The following is a 15,646-nucleotide window of genomic DNA, read 5'->3' on the forward strand; positions in this document are numbered from 1 at the left end:
TAAAAAACAAAAAATTGACTAATCATATTAACAAATTATGTGTTGTGTATACAATTGCTCCGTGTAGGTAATGTCGTTTTTAGCATTAGCATCTCACCGCAACTTTGCCTAATTAACACGGTAATATCAATTACGACAACTAAATTACCTTGCTCATGTCATGCGAACATCTCCTCACACTCACAACCACAAATACCTCCATATTATCTAGTATAACCATTGTCTAAAAAAAAAACATATACCATCATAAACCCACACTTAAACATGGTATTAGTTTTAGTTGAATAACGTAACATCTTACAAATTATGAAATGTTTGGTTTATGTTTGGAAAAATTGATTAGGACCACACCATGGAATTGTATTATACTCCTACACGTATATAATTATACAACAATATCAGTCAATTTAAACGTGTTAAATTTAGAAGAAATAATTTTGGTCAATTGCAACACAATATTTTTTGGGGAACTTTATATTTCAGTCTTCATAAACTTGTCAAAGAAAACTATTGGAATCTGCATGCTAAGATTTTGCATGATAAGAAAATATACTAACGATGGTGAGTACTTTTGTATATGGATTGATTTCAACCAATTGTCTCCTTATAGTAGTTGACTTTTTTCATGCCCGAGAAGCAACCACCTCCATCTAAAATTTTAGCTATGTCATAGTCCTTATAAAGACAATATAGCACACAACTAAGCAATAGCTAGAGGTTGACCATGATGACAAACTTTTATAATTTTGGCAAATGAGAGCCTTAACTCAAAATTCATACTGGAGTTAAAAACAAATTACGGGCCAAAATCCATGTATACATCCCAACTCCTAAGTGAGTAAGTTAGCATCCTTTCACTTTTACTATGTCCCGTAAACCTCCTAATTTATCAAACTTACGAGTGTGAAATTTTTTTTCTATTATTACTTAGTGTTTTCTCAATTTATGTCATAATTGATAATTGAATTAGCTTATATATCCATCTTGTAAATTGCATTTGACATCAATCATGCATAACAATTTCATTTTTATGGAATTAGAAAGTTGTTTATTAATCACAAAAATGTCATGTAGGCTGTAGTTCCGCATTGGCATATGAGTGATGTAATCCATTTAAAATAGAGCATTTTAAGAAGAAAAGAAAAATCTAAGAGGATATTTTGATGGAATTAGATTATTAGATTTAAAGATGGTTGTGGGTTGTGCCTTGTGTCATGCTCAGGTGCTTCAAGATTGACTAGACCTGACCCTCGAGTTACTTGTTGTGCCAAAATTTTCTGAAGATTAGCCCATGCACAACCGAAGTCCACATACCACCATTAGAACCGTGTCATGCCTTGTTATATTTCTCTAAATAAAGGCTTTCTAAGCTCGACCCAAAATCCTTAATGTATCGTGTCATGTCGACTGTCGTGTCTACGTCGTGTTCATGCGGTGCTTATGTGGTGTTGTCCCCGCTTAACCAAGTGCATCTTTTTTAAGGTTTTTGTATGCTCGTATGTTTTCATCTTTCTTCTCCTTTGTGCTTCACTTTTTCGATGCACCCTTTTCTCTCCTCCATTGAAGCGTACTCGGAATTCTCCATTAAAGCGGCTTCTGAGCTTCTCTCCTCCATTGAAACAACTTCTCAAGTAAGATTTTTTTTCTTACCTTTTTTATTTGATTTTATATTAAAATCATCGAATATCAATTTCACAATCTAGGCTTTAGCTTCATACTGTCGTGAATTATTCGTCTGTGTAATTAAGTTAGGGTTCTTTTTAGACGAACTATTGGTTATAATTACTGAAAATATGAAATAATTTAACGAGCATTTCTTTGCTAGAATTTTCTATGTGCAATTTGCGTTTATATTCTTTAGGAGAGAAGAATTTTATGCCATTTTGAGCCTTAATTGATAATTGAGTCAAATTTGGTTGCTAATGTGTTGCATGATTTTGCTTATATTTCCTTAATGTTAAGATGAAACTAATTTTTTGAATATATTTACTGTGATTTTGAGGACAATTTTGGTACTGTTCTTAATTTGGTTTTTCATTTTGAATCATATAATGGTTTTATGTTATAATTTGGTGATAAATTTGCTAGCCGAGAAACTTTTGTATGCTGCTCATTTTATATTAGAAGTATGTTGTATGTGAGCTTTTACTGATTTAGGGGTTAGCAATGTTTTTCCTCATTGTCCTGTATCATTTGAAGCTTGGACTAATTTTATCGAGTATTTTCCTAGGGTGACTTGCTGTTGAATTACATCGATCCTTATTCGAATATTAAGCCTGTGGCACATTTCATGTTGAATTGGATTTGCTCCTACACAATTTAGTTATAAGTATTACCTTCCAGTTTCTTCACTATGGTTGCAAGATGGAAGGTAACTAGGTAATTTTGTGGATTTGGCTGCCCATGCTATGAGAGCTAGAGGTATAATGGCCATGACACATCACAAGGTGTTGATTGTTGAATTGATCCAAGTTTCAAAGAGTAATAACCCCAATGCTAAATTGGTTTTCTCATGTTTTCATCTATCGTTGTATTTGATGTTTGAATAAAAAAAGAGACTTTATTACAACACTAGAAATTATTTGTCTGAAATTGACTCGTAATTAAATATTTCTTCCACGAGTTATCGATACATAATATAAATAACTTGTGATTAATTATTCAGTTGTATGCATGCAGGCTAGTGTTTCATGTTGGAGCTTGACTAGAAAGGAGGGAACTTTGTTGGTTGAGTGATATATATATATATATACAATGGATTTTTCTCCCTTCAAGCAAGATCTGGATGAGCTTTTAAAAGAGTTTTCTGAGGTATGCCTTTTGCAGCCATATGACTAATGAGTTTTGCAGTTCAAATTGGTTGGAAATTACTGGTCAATTTTGAGTAACTTCCATCTCTGTCCCATTTAAGTACGTAAATCCAGAACTCTAGATGTGTTATTTCGTGATGGATTGGTATTCTTTTACATGACTTTGTTTATAGTCTTCCATCTCTTTGAATGGGCTGTCTTTTGTGGAATTAAACTCATAGCTTTGCTCTTGCCAATGCTGCATTGATTTCAATTTTGTATAGTTAATTCCAAAATGCCAAAAGCATGTTTTGTCTTGAAAACTAATAGTGATTTTTTTATTTGGCGTACAGGGAGAGCTTAAAACTTTAGCAGACATGAAAAAATTATGGCTTGAACGGAAATTTTCCTACGTATTTGAGGCTCGACCTTCTACCAGCCTGAATATATTTATGCAATCTTTGTACAACCATTCTATAAGTAAGTTACTTCTTTGATGCTTAATGATGTAATGACATACAGTTTGTTTTTCATATGCATCTTGTATGTGAATCAACAAGGTGAACTTTTCATCATTTTGAGAATGTATAGCCAGTTCTTCCACTTTAAGTATGAGCTATAGTTGGATGTCAATTATTGTATATAATATATAACTAATTAAGGTTCATGCAAAGTTATTTTGTTAGGTTTAACCAAAAGATTGAAAATGTAAAAGAATTAAAATATATCCAGCTTGTCTATACCAAGCTTAAGGCTCTAAGAAAGTTCAATTGCATTTCAATTGGATTTAATACTTATCTAAATGAAACATATAAAACGTATGTGATGCTGCTCATGACTCATCAAGTGAACATTTGCTCCTGCTAGTCTGTTTGCTAATTAGAAGAGTGGGCAATTTAGTTGAAGCCTTAAAGGTCAGTGTTTCTTATAAACTGGATTTGTAGCTCCTACTATCCTTGATTTAGACTTATTATAACAGACACAAGAAGAGAACTCTCCTAGAGCTGTAAATCTCAGGGATTTACCATTTATACATTCATTAACGTCTCTGCAGTATGACTTAAGCTCTTTGTCCATTACACATACTGAGGGAGTGAGGGTATTAACTATGTGCATTACCTATAAATGACCAATCTTCCATTTTTTTTTTCTTAAATCTGAACACCTCCTTGCTTTATTTTGTTTTCATTGCTTTATAATTGTTCCATTACAGTATAGGACCTTTTCTCTGTCCTTGAGTTACATGCACTGTCTGCCTGTAGATGTTTGTGAAAGAGCTTGCATAGTTTAGACTAGGGCTACAAAATAAATACTGTTACATGTAACTATTGCCACTTTTCTATAGTACAATGGAAACACACTGCACATGCAATCAATCAAACACCAGAAGATGTTCTGGTGAAGACTTCGAGCCGATATAATGGACCTCTGATTTGGTGTTTTTTTTTTTTTTTGAGAACAAACCAATTATGTTCATATTAACTGCACTAGAGCTAAAATTAATGTAATGGTCTTAATGACACATCTTGGTAGCTTTGAGGTTACATCTTTCTAGAGAAGAGCTCGCTGTTAACTTTTCCAGCCAGCTGTGAATGGAGTCTTGTGATGGCTACTTTGAAATTTTTAGAAACTTCGGTTTCCTGATAATGTTCAACTATTGATTGAATTGTTAACTTGATAAGGTTAGCATTATCCGCATTGGTTGAGTTCAAATTAAAAGAGTAATGCCTGGATTTTTTAGCATATTGGATGGGGTGAAATTATAAATAGTTGTATAGGAAAAATTAGGAACTCTTAAGGACTGGATTTGGATAGGATGGCAGCACAAACTAGTCGTTTTTCTTTCAAAAGAATGTAATTCATTAGCATACTGGATGCCAATTGAATATAAATGTTAAAACCACATAAAAGAAATGAATGCGTTTGTGAAATGTACACCCATTTTTCTTCTTTAGTGCAAACGACAGTGGAACATCTGGAATGTGAGATACATAAGCACCTATTGAATTGATATAATGTGTGAGTCGACTGTTAAAAAAGAACTGAGAATCTGAAGGTCCAGATTATGTTATGATTGATCCTCTGAGCTCAAATATGGTCAAGTGAATTTGTATACATACTTATAGCTGTATATTGTACTCATATAAGAAGTAACCCATGGTTTTGATCCAGCCTTTTGCTGTTCCTTCCCATGAATTACGAGCTCTGGTTCTTGTTTTGTTAAGTTGTTTGATGTTCTGTAATTTCATGCATGGTATGATTAGATAGCCATTTCAGAGTCATGAGTAGGCTAAGTGTCTTTTAATTGTCCTCTGCTTTAAAAAGTGGTTTATTTTGTTGATGTTGTATTGCTACTGATCTGGTCTAATTCATGGTGGTTGATATTCTGTCCCTTTTTAGTCTTAATATGTTTGACAGATTGAAATCCATTTCCTTTTTTTGTTTGACGAATTATTTTAATCTCTATCTTTCCGTGAACATATGCAGGTTATATGATCTCCACTAATTCTTTGTCACAGAGACTGGGTGCCCTTTATGCCCTCTATTGTCTCTACGAGACACAGCCATTCAAGCCTCCCTTCAAGATTTATCTCTCTCTTGGTAAGTAACTGCTTTTGCATATGAGTATTTTACTTTTTTCACTTCCTTTTTGAACCTTAAATAAAATACAAAGTTATTCATATTAGATGTATGTCTATAATGTCACAGCTGAAGAAGTTACCTCTGATTGATTACTCTTGCCTTGCCCCTTCTTTTTCAGGTGGCTTATAACTAATTATCTGGAAAACTAAATATACTCTTCATAATTTCTTTCCCCTGAAGTGATCCTGGGGAATTAGTTTCCTTCAAAGGCCCTCATCTTAGTTATGAAATTGGATTTGCAGAATTCATGCAGTCTAATAAAATGGGAATATATTGGATTCGTTTAATCTTTTCCTTAATACAGTACACAACATTACACAGCAAATTGATATAATATAAAGTGACTAGAAAATCATAAAATTTGGCTTTATTGGCGTATTAAAAAAAAAAAGTCTTATATTTCTCTTCCCAGAATCAATAGGCAAGTAGATGTGTTCATGTCTTGTTTGATTGATTGGCATACATCCTTTCACCCTCAACCTTTCTTTGAGATGTAACCTCCTCTTGATGGTTTTGACAGGAGAATTACGAAGACTAACAGCTCTGGTTGTAAATGCGAAAGAAAATGGAATCAAAGTAGTATCTGTTTTGGTCAAAAGGATGCTAGAGAAGAATGCATTCTTGTTTGGTTTCGTCAACATAAATGATTATTCTGAGAAAGAGAGAATAAAGGAGTTGGTAGATGTGCAGAATGCCTGCATAAAGAAGATGCATGAAAAGTATGTCTGACACTCATAAGTTTAGTATTGTAGCTTTATTCAGTTTCATAACTGACCTCATCTTGCTGCTTTTCCTTCTTGTAGATTGTTGGCGAATACTGAGATTGAGCGTTATCTTCACATGGACATGGTATGCTGCGTACACCTGTGATTTTAGGTTTCTTTTTGGCTGTGTCTTATATTTTTTTTTCTAATGTATCATGATATCACTGTCATATAATTTGATGCCAAGGCATATTGATCAAAACACACACATTGACACACACACACACACATTTTACGCTATCACTATGAGACCTAGATATGTCTAGGCCTCTAGTGTGCCTTCTTCTCTTTCCCCTCTTTCTCATTCAATTATGTTTTCTATTTTCTTAGTTGGTGTAGTAATTGGTTTAATCCTTAAAGTTGTTTATTTTGAATCATGTACGAACCACCTTGAGGTCATCAGTAAATTTTTTTGGCTATAATCTTAATAAATCTGATTCTGTTTCTACTTCCGCTGTACCATGCAAACTTGTTAGATTATAGAATAGCTTTTACTAAAGAATGTAATTACTTACTCTGAGGAACTCTCTCTCTTCTTTGCTTCTTTTTTCTGCCATCTTTTGAACTTTCTCACAAAATTGTTTGGTGAATTATTAGTTGATACAACACACACGTCTGATGTACTCTGAGCCTTTTAAATTTGGATCTGTGAAAGCAATTTTGCTGCTGATTGTGTCTTAATAGCTTGAATTTTTGGAACAGGGCATGGAACTTGACCTAGAAGTGCTCAGGAAAATGGCCAATGAATATGAAGGAACTAAAAATCTTGCTATCAGAGGTATTCTTTGCAGTACTTTATTGCTCTTTCCTGTTGCTATTATATGGTCAGGTTTATTATTCCAAAAAGTTATCTCGAGTTAGCTGTGTCTTGAGTCTCTTGACTTGAATATTTTCCCTTTTAGGTCTTGTTTTACTGCACCCCATTACTGACAGCCTATTAACCAAAGATGCAACCACGCCTTAACATTAAATACTCATAGGAACCATGCTTTGTGTTTTTACGCGAGCACTCTTGTTTAAATAGCGCCTATAACCTTCTTTGAATCTCAAGCTACCGCAATGGCATCATGCCCCAGGTTTACATAGTATTTTTAGCTTAGCAACCTTAGCCTTAAGCTAAATATAAGGTCAGTTTGTGGAAATGATTAATTGTGAAAGTATCCCAAATTTTGTGTTTGATTACATACATGATTCTTGGTCCTCATCTTTGCTAACTTGATTTATTTATTATTTTTGTTTTCTTTTTAAAGAGGCCAGTAGGGTAGTCGATACCGAAAACATAAAGCATATTGCAGAAGATAGGCTGACAATTGGAGATGAAGTGCAAAAGATAAACGAGGAGTGGGGAAATCAAAAGGAAATGTTCTCACAATTTATAGGAACAGACCAGCATTCTGTCATAACTCATCACCAGAGAGAAGAGAGACACCACAAGCAACCAATGCTACTTTCTGCCGCTGAACAGCATCAAAGTGAGGATGAATTACAACACACTGGTTTCATGGAGCTTCTTATGGGAAATGAATCACCATTGGTAAATGGAAATATTCAACAGGCTCCATCTGAGCTGCATTTGATGCCTGATGAAGAGCAAGATTATGACTTGGAGTATGCTAAGGATCTGGAAGATCAATTATTTGATGATATATTATAATTCATGTTTATGACAGTGGGAACATTGTTAATAGCTAGGTTATATGCTTTATTGTTTCAGGGTGTAGATAATCTTACATTTATTATGGAGTATACATTTATTGGTGTTTAGACATTTCAATTTTCAACAGTTATCTATATATAACACATGAAAACTTAGATATGCAATTCTCTTTTTGTATTAAAGTACTTCGGATATGCCTTGCACCCGAGGCCATTATGCTGGCCCTACATTATAATTTTGAGTACGTCAAATTCAGTACTATAGTAATATTACTGTAATAATCTTACAGTAATGTAGTAACAACAAAGTTTACATATGGCCTTGGAACTCAAGAATAGAACCCTTGCTATTGTGCACCTCCAACACTACAGCATACGAGGAGCAAGGGAAAAAGAATATATTCATAGTAACTATGACAAACACTACATAATATAAAAACTAACTTATAGCTCAACCTCTACAATGTGAACCTTCTTACTCTCCTCTGGCATTTGATCCAAACTCAAAGTGACCAAACCCGAACCAGAATCGTACTCAAACTTGACTTCCTCGGACCCAACTCGGCACCTCTTGGGCCTTGTTGAAGAGTAAGCCCCAAACACCCCACAACCTTTCACCTCCATTTGGACCTTCCCTACCATTTCATCACCATGGGCAGATCCATCTTCCACTCGTGCTCCACTCCTGACTTGGTAGATTAGCCCGTCAATGGCCCCACCGGCGTTAAACATTTTGATTAGCCCAAATGGGGCAAAGCTAATGCCTGGGGCTAAGACCTTAATGGGCGTTATAGTGAACACATCACATTCCAAGACCTTTAGTGACACTGGCAGAGATACATTGAATGGCAAGGTGATAACCTCACCAGTCTTGTGACGGTAGACAGCACAATCCCAGTTCCAGTCGGTGGGGTCCACTGCGGCCTCGGTGATGAGATGGATATCTCGGCCACGGACAACGCCTGTTAGGGCTCCGGGTCGGGTTGGATGGAAAATGTTCTTTCGCTCAGTAATACTCCATGCTGCCCCTTGGCAGTTGTACACTCCTAGCACACCAGTGTACTTGTTCATGTTCCATATCTTCAGCAAGCTGCATTTTTGTCACAAGAAATTAAATGTTAGACATTGCTATTATATATTACTCCCTCCAAAAATAAAATATGTGTGTACCGTTTAAGAGTAACATCGCAAAAGTGCCCTTTTATTTGTTGGGGTGGGATTGAAATAGAAATGTCTGATTAATACTATCTTGAAAATGGACATGGTTTAAGTTAATCAAAAAGGTTTAGCGTTGCCATACCTATTACCGTCTCGAGCTGGATCACTGAACAAGCAATCACGGGTGGGTCTACCAGGCATACGAGGACGGAGCACTGATCCATCAGGCAAAACAAGCTTCCTAAGCAGATCAAAGTTGTGCTTTCCAGGTGCATCACTGTAACAAAAACATGAGAATAAATCAGAAACATAATCTACTAAAATTGGTTAACTAATTGTGACACAATCAGTAAGAAAAAAGAGACTGTGCAATAGTTTTACGTACCTGGCATAGATTGGTCCTCCACTGATAGCTCTAGCTGAACCATGGTATTCACCGGCAGGGTGGTCTGAATGGAACATGTCCCAATCAGGTTGCATAAACTCCCCTAAGAATACACTGTTGTAAGCCACGGCTGCAATATGTATGGTGTGCGACACAGGGTCTCGCGGGAAAAAATCATCTGATGCTCTCACAATCGCTGTTTGTTTTGAGCTGTTCATGATATAACAATCATAACATCAACATATGCGGTGCTTAATTCAAGCAGTGGTTTCTCTAGCCAAAATCTATCCCTTTTGTCTGTTAAGTTAAACTAAAGATGAACTACTGATTTTCATATGTATGTAATAACGATTATTAGTTAGTTTATTATTAATGCCATTACGAGAAAATCCTAACCCCCCCCCCTCCACACACACACACACACACACAAATAATAATAATAATAATAATAATAATAAATAAATAAATAAAAAATAAAAAATAAAAAAAAAATAAAAAAAAAAAAAGAGGCATATGAAGGTAAGTTTTAAGGCAGGACTCGTCAAATGATCAAACCCAAGTAAAACTGGTAAACCACCTAAAGCATTACCAGCTAATCCGATAAGCACAGGAACATTTCATGTCAGAATCACCAAAAACAGCAAAAACTGTAGGATTACAGGATTGTCAACTTACCAATACAATGCATCAGTATTGTGGCTCATGCATGCAATGCAACCATTGTCTGGAAAATTCCTAGCCACGGAAGCATCAAGAGCTTGGTGGTATTGCCTAGTGAGCTCCACTCGACCACCAAACCCTCCGCCTAAGGTCTCCAAGATACACTGCACATCCACCTTAACCCCATCAATTCCCTTAGAAGCTAAGTAACTGTGCAAGTCATTATAGAATTTGTACACACTCTTTGGGTTCACTAATCCTAATCCCTGCACCTTCATAGGGTCACTCTTCCACACCGGCTCATTTTCCACTACTCCCTTAGACACATTAGGGTACTTCATCAGTGACTCATACTCCTCCATCTCCTTAACCCCAGGGCGGACTCCACCCCAATATCCTGTGATGGCGTGCCATACATACACATATTTCAACCCGTATTTTTCCTTAGCTATATTAACTATGTTCTTAATCCCAACACTAGGGTCATCTTTTTTTTGAAACTTCTCATTCTCCTTAATCCCAGTTAGTCTTGGCACAGGTTCATCCTCCGAATTATCTTTATTCTCTTCAGATGAAGTTTCCTTTCGTGGGTCTACCCCGACAGACTGCCAACCATCGTCAATGATCACAAACTTAGGCGGGGTCCCACCTGAGGAGAGGCTAGCCAATCCAGCTTCAACACCTTCTTGGGTGACTTCTTTATAAAATGCATCCCAAGTACACCACCCAAAGTAGTCAATAATCCCAGGCAACTTCTTTTCATGACGTTGCCTAAACGTCTTAAGATGAGATTTAACTGCCTTGATCGCTTCAAAGATGGTGGCGTAGGGATCAGTCCCTGCACTCACAAACAGAGAATGAGTAAATGAAGTCCCCTTGATCTCATCATCCCCACTCTCTAAACAAAGCTCCAATTCATCTTGTGCATTTCCCTGTAGACAAGCCCTGAACGAACCCTCAACCAAAGGCAGGAAAACTGCATAGATGATCTGATTAGCTTCATCTCCACTGTCTGATTCAATGTGCGACCCATCCTTGGTCTCGACCAATAAAAACTGAGTTTCCAAAGGGATGTCACCACCTTTGTCACCCATTTTTTGAGCCATCCACCATAACTTGAATCGGAAACATGCCATGAACCGGACATCTCTAAGAGTACCTAATGACACCACATGGCTGCTGCTAGGTTGGTCGAAGTCAGCCCCTATGAAAACTCCCTCAACCGGACCAGATGATGAACCGGATGTTGCTATCACATTATTGGGTACTCCAGTTAGGATGGTCCGGTCTTTTACTATAACTTTCCCGTCTGCAATTCGAACAGCTGGTGCTATAGTCATTTCTTTTTCTTTCTCTAGGCTCTCAGCCCTCTGCCAAAATGAAAAATTTCGTGAGCAAATATTAGATTCAAGGCAATCAATTTCCACGAGAAATGACAAACAAAGTAACAAACTTTAACACAATAAGTGACTAGAGATAATGAAAAAACATGTTAAGTTTATTATGTTCATATTATCTTGTGAAGGGTTATACATACAGGGAAATTGGATATATTGCAAATTTGGGCTTATGAGCTGATAAGCTAATGCCTAGTATACAATATCTAGATTTATACGGAGTAATAAACAACAAATCGAGATCTCAATGGTTTTTTTATGTTTCTTTAAGAAGTCGTAACCTCAAAGGTCGTTGATACCACCCTCAAGACTTTAAAAACTAAGCAGCCTAAGCTAGTTAACGTCCGTTGGATCAAAAAATGGTACTACTCCATACATCATACATTCATACATACAGGTTTGTACAGCTTATGGAAAATAGTTTGTTACATCATACAAGTTTGTGCAACTTATGCAAAATAGTTTGTTATAAGACTCGGTACTGAAAACGACCCCCCTAATCTCATGGTGCCAAATTCGTTGTTACGGTACCAGATAGTAAAATTAGATCCGCTTGTCTAAAGCTCGATCTTGGTACAAGTCCATAACAATCAAAACCAAATCACGGCGTTCACAAGCCTATTAATGAACCAAATGCAATGAAAAACGACTGGTTACGCATAGAAGAGGCTACAAACTTGTGAATCTTGACCAACTTGAAAGATCAAACGGAAAATATAAGTTATGATATGATATTATGGTTAGGATTCAAATATAAGCTTAAAATGGGAAATTCTCAATGGTGACCTCCAACTTTTGTTACGTATCAATGGTGACCTAGGGTAGCGTAGCCGGAAAGGGTGATGATGGCTGGCAGGTGGGGGTGGCTGGTTTTTGGTGGTTGGGGTTAATTTTTTTAATTTTTTTTTTTAAATACAAATCTAATCATAGTTAATATTTAATGAAATAAGGTTGAGTGAGATGAAATTAGGTCATTTTGTATAATAAAAAAAAAAAAAAAGGAGGTGATCATTGATGCGTATCAAAAATTGGGGGTCACAGATGAGAATTTCCCGCTTAAAATTCACATAAAACAAGCTTAAAATTCTTGGACTAGCTTCAAATTCTAAATCAAGATGATCAAATATCAATTGAAACAGGATAAGCAAGTTCCTAATCTTTATGGTACAAAACTAAGGTTGTATAAAAATTTATCAAAATAATCTACGTGGATAATTTTGAAAGAAGAAACATTAGACCCACCTAGAAATAGCTTATAATAAATAAAAAATAAATAAATAAAAAAAAAATCATACTACCAAAATTGTACATGATATATCAAGTACGTAGTATATGTATTTTTATGCAAATAAATCTTCAATTAACAAATCCCAAAATAATTGGACAACAATAAATTCATCTAATCATCTTGTCCCTGACATACAATCCACAAATTTGCATTTTATATCATCAATCATGTAAATGTTGAATTCAATTTGCCAACTAGTTTAGAGGGTTAAAGTATCAAGATCGAATCCCACCAATATAAATAAAATATAAAATCAACTGATCTCTACATTATAACTAAAACCCAGAAAACATTCAAATAAAAACAACATGAATCATATAGCTACATTATAACTAAAACCCAGAAAACATTAAAATAATTACAACATGAATCATCTAGCTGCATTAAGTAAAACCCAGAAAAGATTCAAACTTTCATAGATAAACAAATTTCTTACCTGGAAAGATTTAACAGAGAAAGGCTGAAGATGATTGATTGACTTGCTGGAAGATCTTAAACAATTTGAGGAGAGAAAATTTGAGTATTTCCCAGAATATTTAGGAAATTGATTGAAAGAAAATGGCAAATTTGGATTTTTTACTGTAGAAATAATGTACGAGTAGTTTCTCTTGTTAATTGTTTGAGTAAATAGAGGAATTTGAGATGAATTTATAGTGCTTCTAATTTTTGTGACCATTTTTTTTTTTTTTTGGTTTTATTTTATTTTATTATTTTAAGAGGGAGAAAGAAACAGGAAAGTGGGAAACTGTTCTCTGCTTGAATGTCTAGATTTTTTGGGTTTATACTCAATTTTACTAAATGGAGAATATATTGTTGACTTGTATTATGATGATCCAACGGTTGGTTATGGATTATTATTAAGTTTGATGGTTGATAATTGTGACACGTTGGATCCACGTCTTAGCTCAATCTAGAATCCCTACTTTTGGGAATTTGTTTGTTTGACTCGCAACAAGGCCGATAATAAAAAAAATAATACGAAGTATATCTCTTATAATGTTTGGACAATTACATCCTTTAAAATGTTATTCTCTTATTAATGATGCCAAGTGCTAACAATTAAATTGTTTATAACAGTATAAGGCCAAAGCAAAAGAGTTTCCTAGACATGACGCAAGTAAGCCGTCCCAGGTAGATTATCGTGTACAAATGTACAATATGATTTTTTTTTTTTTTTTTTTTTTTGTATTTAGAGAATCACAGGGGCAAATGAGAATCGATCCCAAGATCACCTGAAATCGAAAAAAAAAGTTTTAACCACTTGAACTATTCCTCACTCTCATGAGATTCTATCATTACCAGTAAATAAATAATGAGAGCGAGAAATCATTCCATTCAAAATACTTTATATTAGTCTTTCCTCGGAATAAAAAAAATACAAAGTATTTGTATTAATTAAATTAATGTTTTGATTTCATTTCTCTTTAATTGCTTAGTCTTTTAAATCATTACCTATAATTTCAATTTCTTGTTAATCAAAATTATAAAAAGCCTTTTTTTTTGGGTAAAGTAAAATATATGATTCGTGATTAATCTTGATAGTACAAGTAGAGTAAGATTCTAGTTGTTGATCTACAGTATTTATTTTCTAGAGTTTTCATAAATCACTTGAACAATCATAGAAGATCAAATCTATTTTTAATCATATATATGGATTTGATTTATTTGTCCCTTTTTGTTGCATCACAATTTGTTGATTTGTTCACTTGCTAAGTGTTTAAGCAACCTTTTTCACTTCATTGAAAGATAAAACTATAGTGATCAAATAAAATTATAATTTATAAAATTTGGTCATATTTAGTTAACTTCTTGTAATATGCAAAGAAAAATTTCTTAATTGCAACGGCTATTTTAGCAAAAAGTCAAGAAAATTACCGAGTATAAAAGGAGAGGAAGAAAATGAATTTTGGTTTTATCTTGAAAGAAAAGCAAAAAAATAATAATTATGGTACAATTAATTAATAAAATAAACTCAACAATTATTTTTTGGGAGGGAGGGAATTATTTTAAAAAATCAATAGCCAAAGATGCATGTGTAAAAAGTATTGATCGTACAAAAAGTCAAATGCATCAATTATTTGAGACAAATAGATGAAATAAGTGTTTTTCTATAGTATATATATTGAAATAAATACTAGTACAATTGACATTCCCTACTCCAAGGCTCCAATACCGCGTTGAACACGTAATTTTTTATAGCAACCTGAATTCATCGTAAAACTAATGTAATATTTCATTACACATTCTCCGTAATTCGGTATATGCTACATATTTGATCTCTTTTTTGTTCAAACCATGCACATATATAAGAGTAACCTAATTCCAAATAGTACTCGTTGTAGTTGGTAGGAGTTTCACCTTATGGATTCGGTTCTTAATAGCTGCATTGAGCCTGACTTGTTTAACTAAATCTGATTACTCATAAAAAGTTCCGATCTAATAGAGTCATTCTCCTTACCCACTAAAAAAATAAAAAAAAAAATAAAAAAAAAATGTGATAGACTCCTACTTCGTGTATGTTTAATTTTACTTGGTACAGTGTTATTAATACCGCGTAGCTTCCGATCTAATCCTTCCACGTGGCTCCAGCTAGTTTTGTAAAATTCTAATCACGAATTCACGACTCTCGCTTTACGAAGTCCAACATCCTCATCAATCATAATATGAGCTATTAATCGTAACATGATGATGAGTATAGAGTTAAAAGAAATTTTTTATACTTTCAACGTCATTACATTTTTAAGTCGTTAATATTACACTTATACAATCAGTCAATCATCATGTTCAACGTATATATATTAGAGCCGTCGAAACATTCTTAAGCAAAGCGTGAAGTTATATATTTCATCCAAGAAATTGGAACTAGAAGCGGGAGTTGCAAGAAAAATCAACTAATTTTAAATTTA

At 34.5% G+C, this 15,646-nt stretch overlaps 2 protein-coding genes across 2 annotated transcripts; one reads left to right on the forward strand and one right to left on the reverse strand.

Moving 5' to 3' along the window:
* The first annotated feature begins 1,374 nt into the window (after positions 1-1,374).
* LOC110707989 lies at positions 1,375-8,012 on the forward strand. The gene is made up of 8 exons (XM_021886085.1): positions 1,375-1,631; positions 2,680-2,811; positions 3,143-3,269; positions 5,277-5,390; positions 5,953-6,151; positions 6,236-6,281; positions 6,899-6,974; positions 7,447-8,012. The coding sequence occupies exons 2-8, from the start codon at positions 2,755-2,757 to the stop codon at positions 7,848-7,850; spliced, it is 1,023 nt and encodes a 340-aa protein (XP_021741777.1). The 5' UTR covers positions 1,375-1,631; positions 2,680-2,754; the 3' UTR covers positions 7,851-8,012.
* Positions 8,011-13,660, reverse strand: LOC110707988 (probable galactinol--sucrose galactosyltransferase 6). The gene is made up of 5 exons (XM_021886084.1): positions 13,177-13,660; positions 10,071-11,425; positions 9,396-9,605; positions 9,153-9,287; positions 8,011-8,942 (listed from the first exon to the last, which is right to left on the reverse strand). The coding sequence occupies exons 1-5, from the start codon at positions 13,414-13,416 to the stop codon at positions 8,297-8,299; spliced, it is 2,586 nt and encodes an 861-aa protein (XP_021741776.1). The 5' UTR covers positions 13,417-13,660; the 3' UTR covers positions 8,011-8,296.
* Between the last annotated feature and the right edge of the window lie 1,986 nt (positions 13,661-15,646).

Source organism: Chenopodium quinoa, unplaced genomic scaffold (assembly GCF_001683475.1).
Source record: "Chenopodium quinoa cultivar QQ74 unplaced genomic scaffold, ASM168347v1, whole genome shotgun sequence".
NCBI lineage: Eukaryota > Viridiplantae > Streptophyta > Magnoliopsida > Caryophyllales > Amaranthaceae > Chenopodium > Chenopodium quinoa.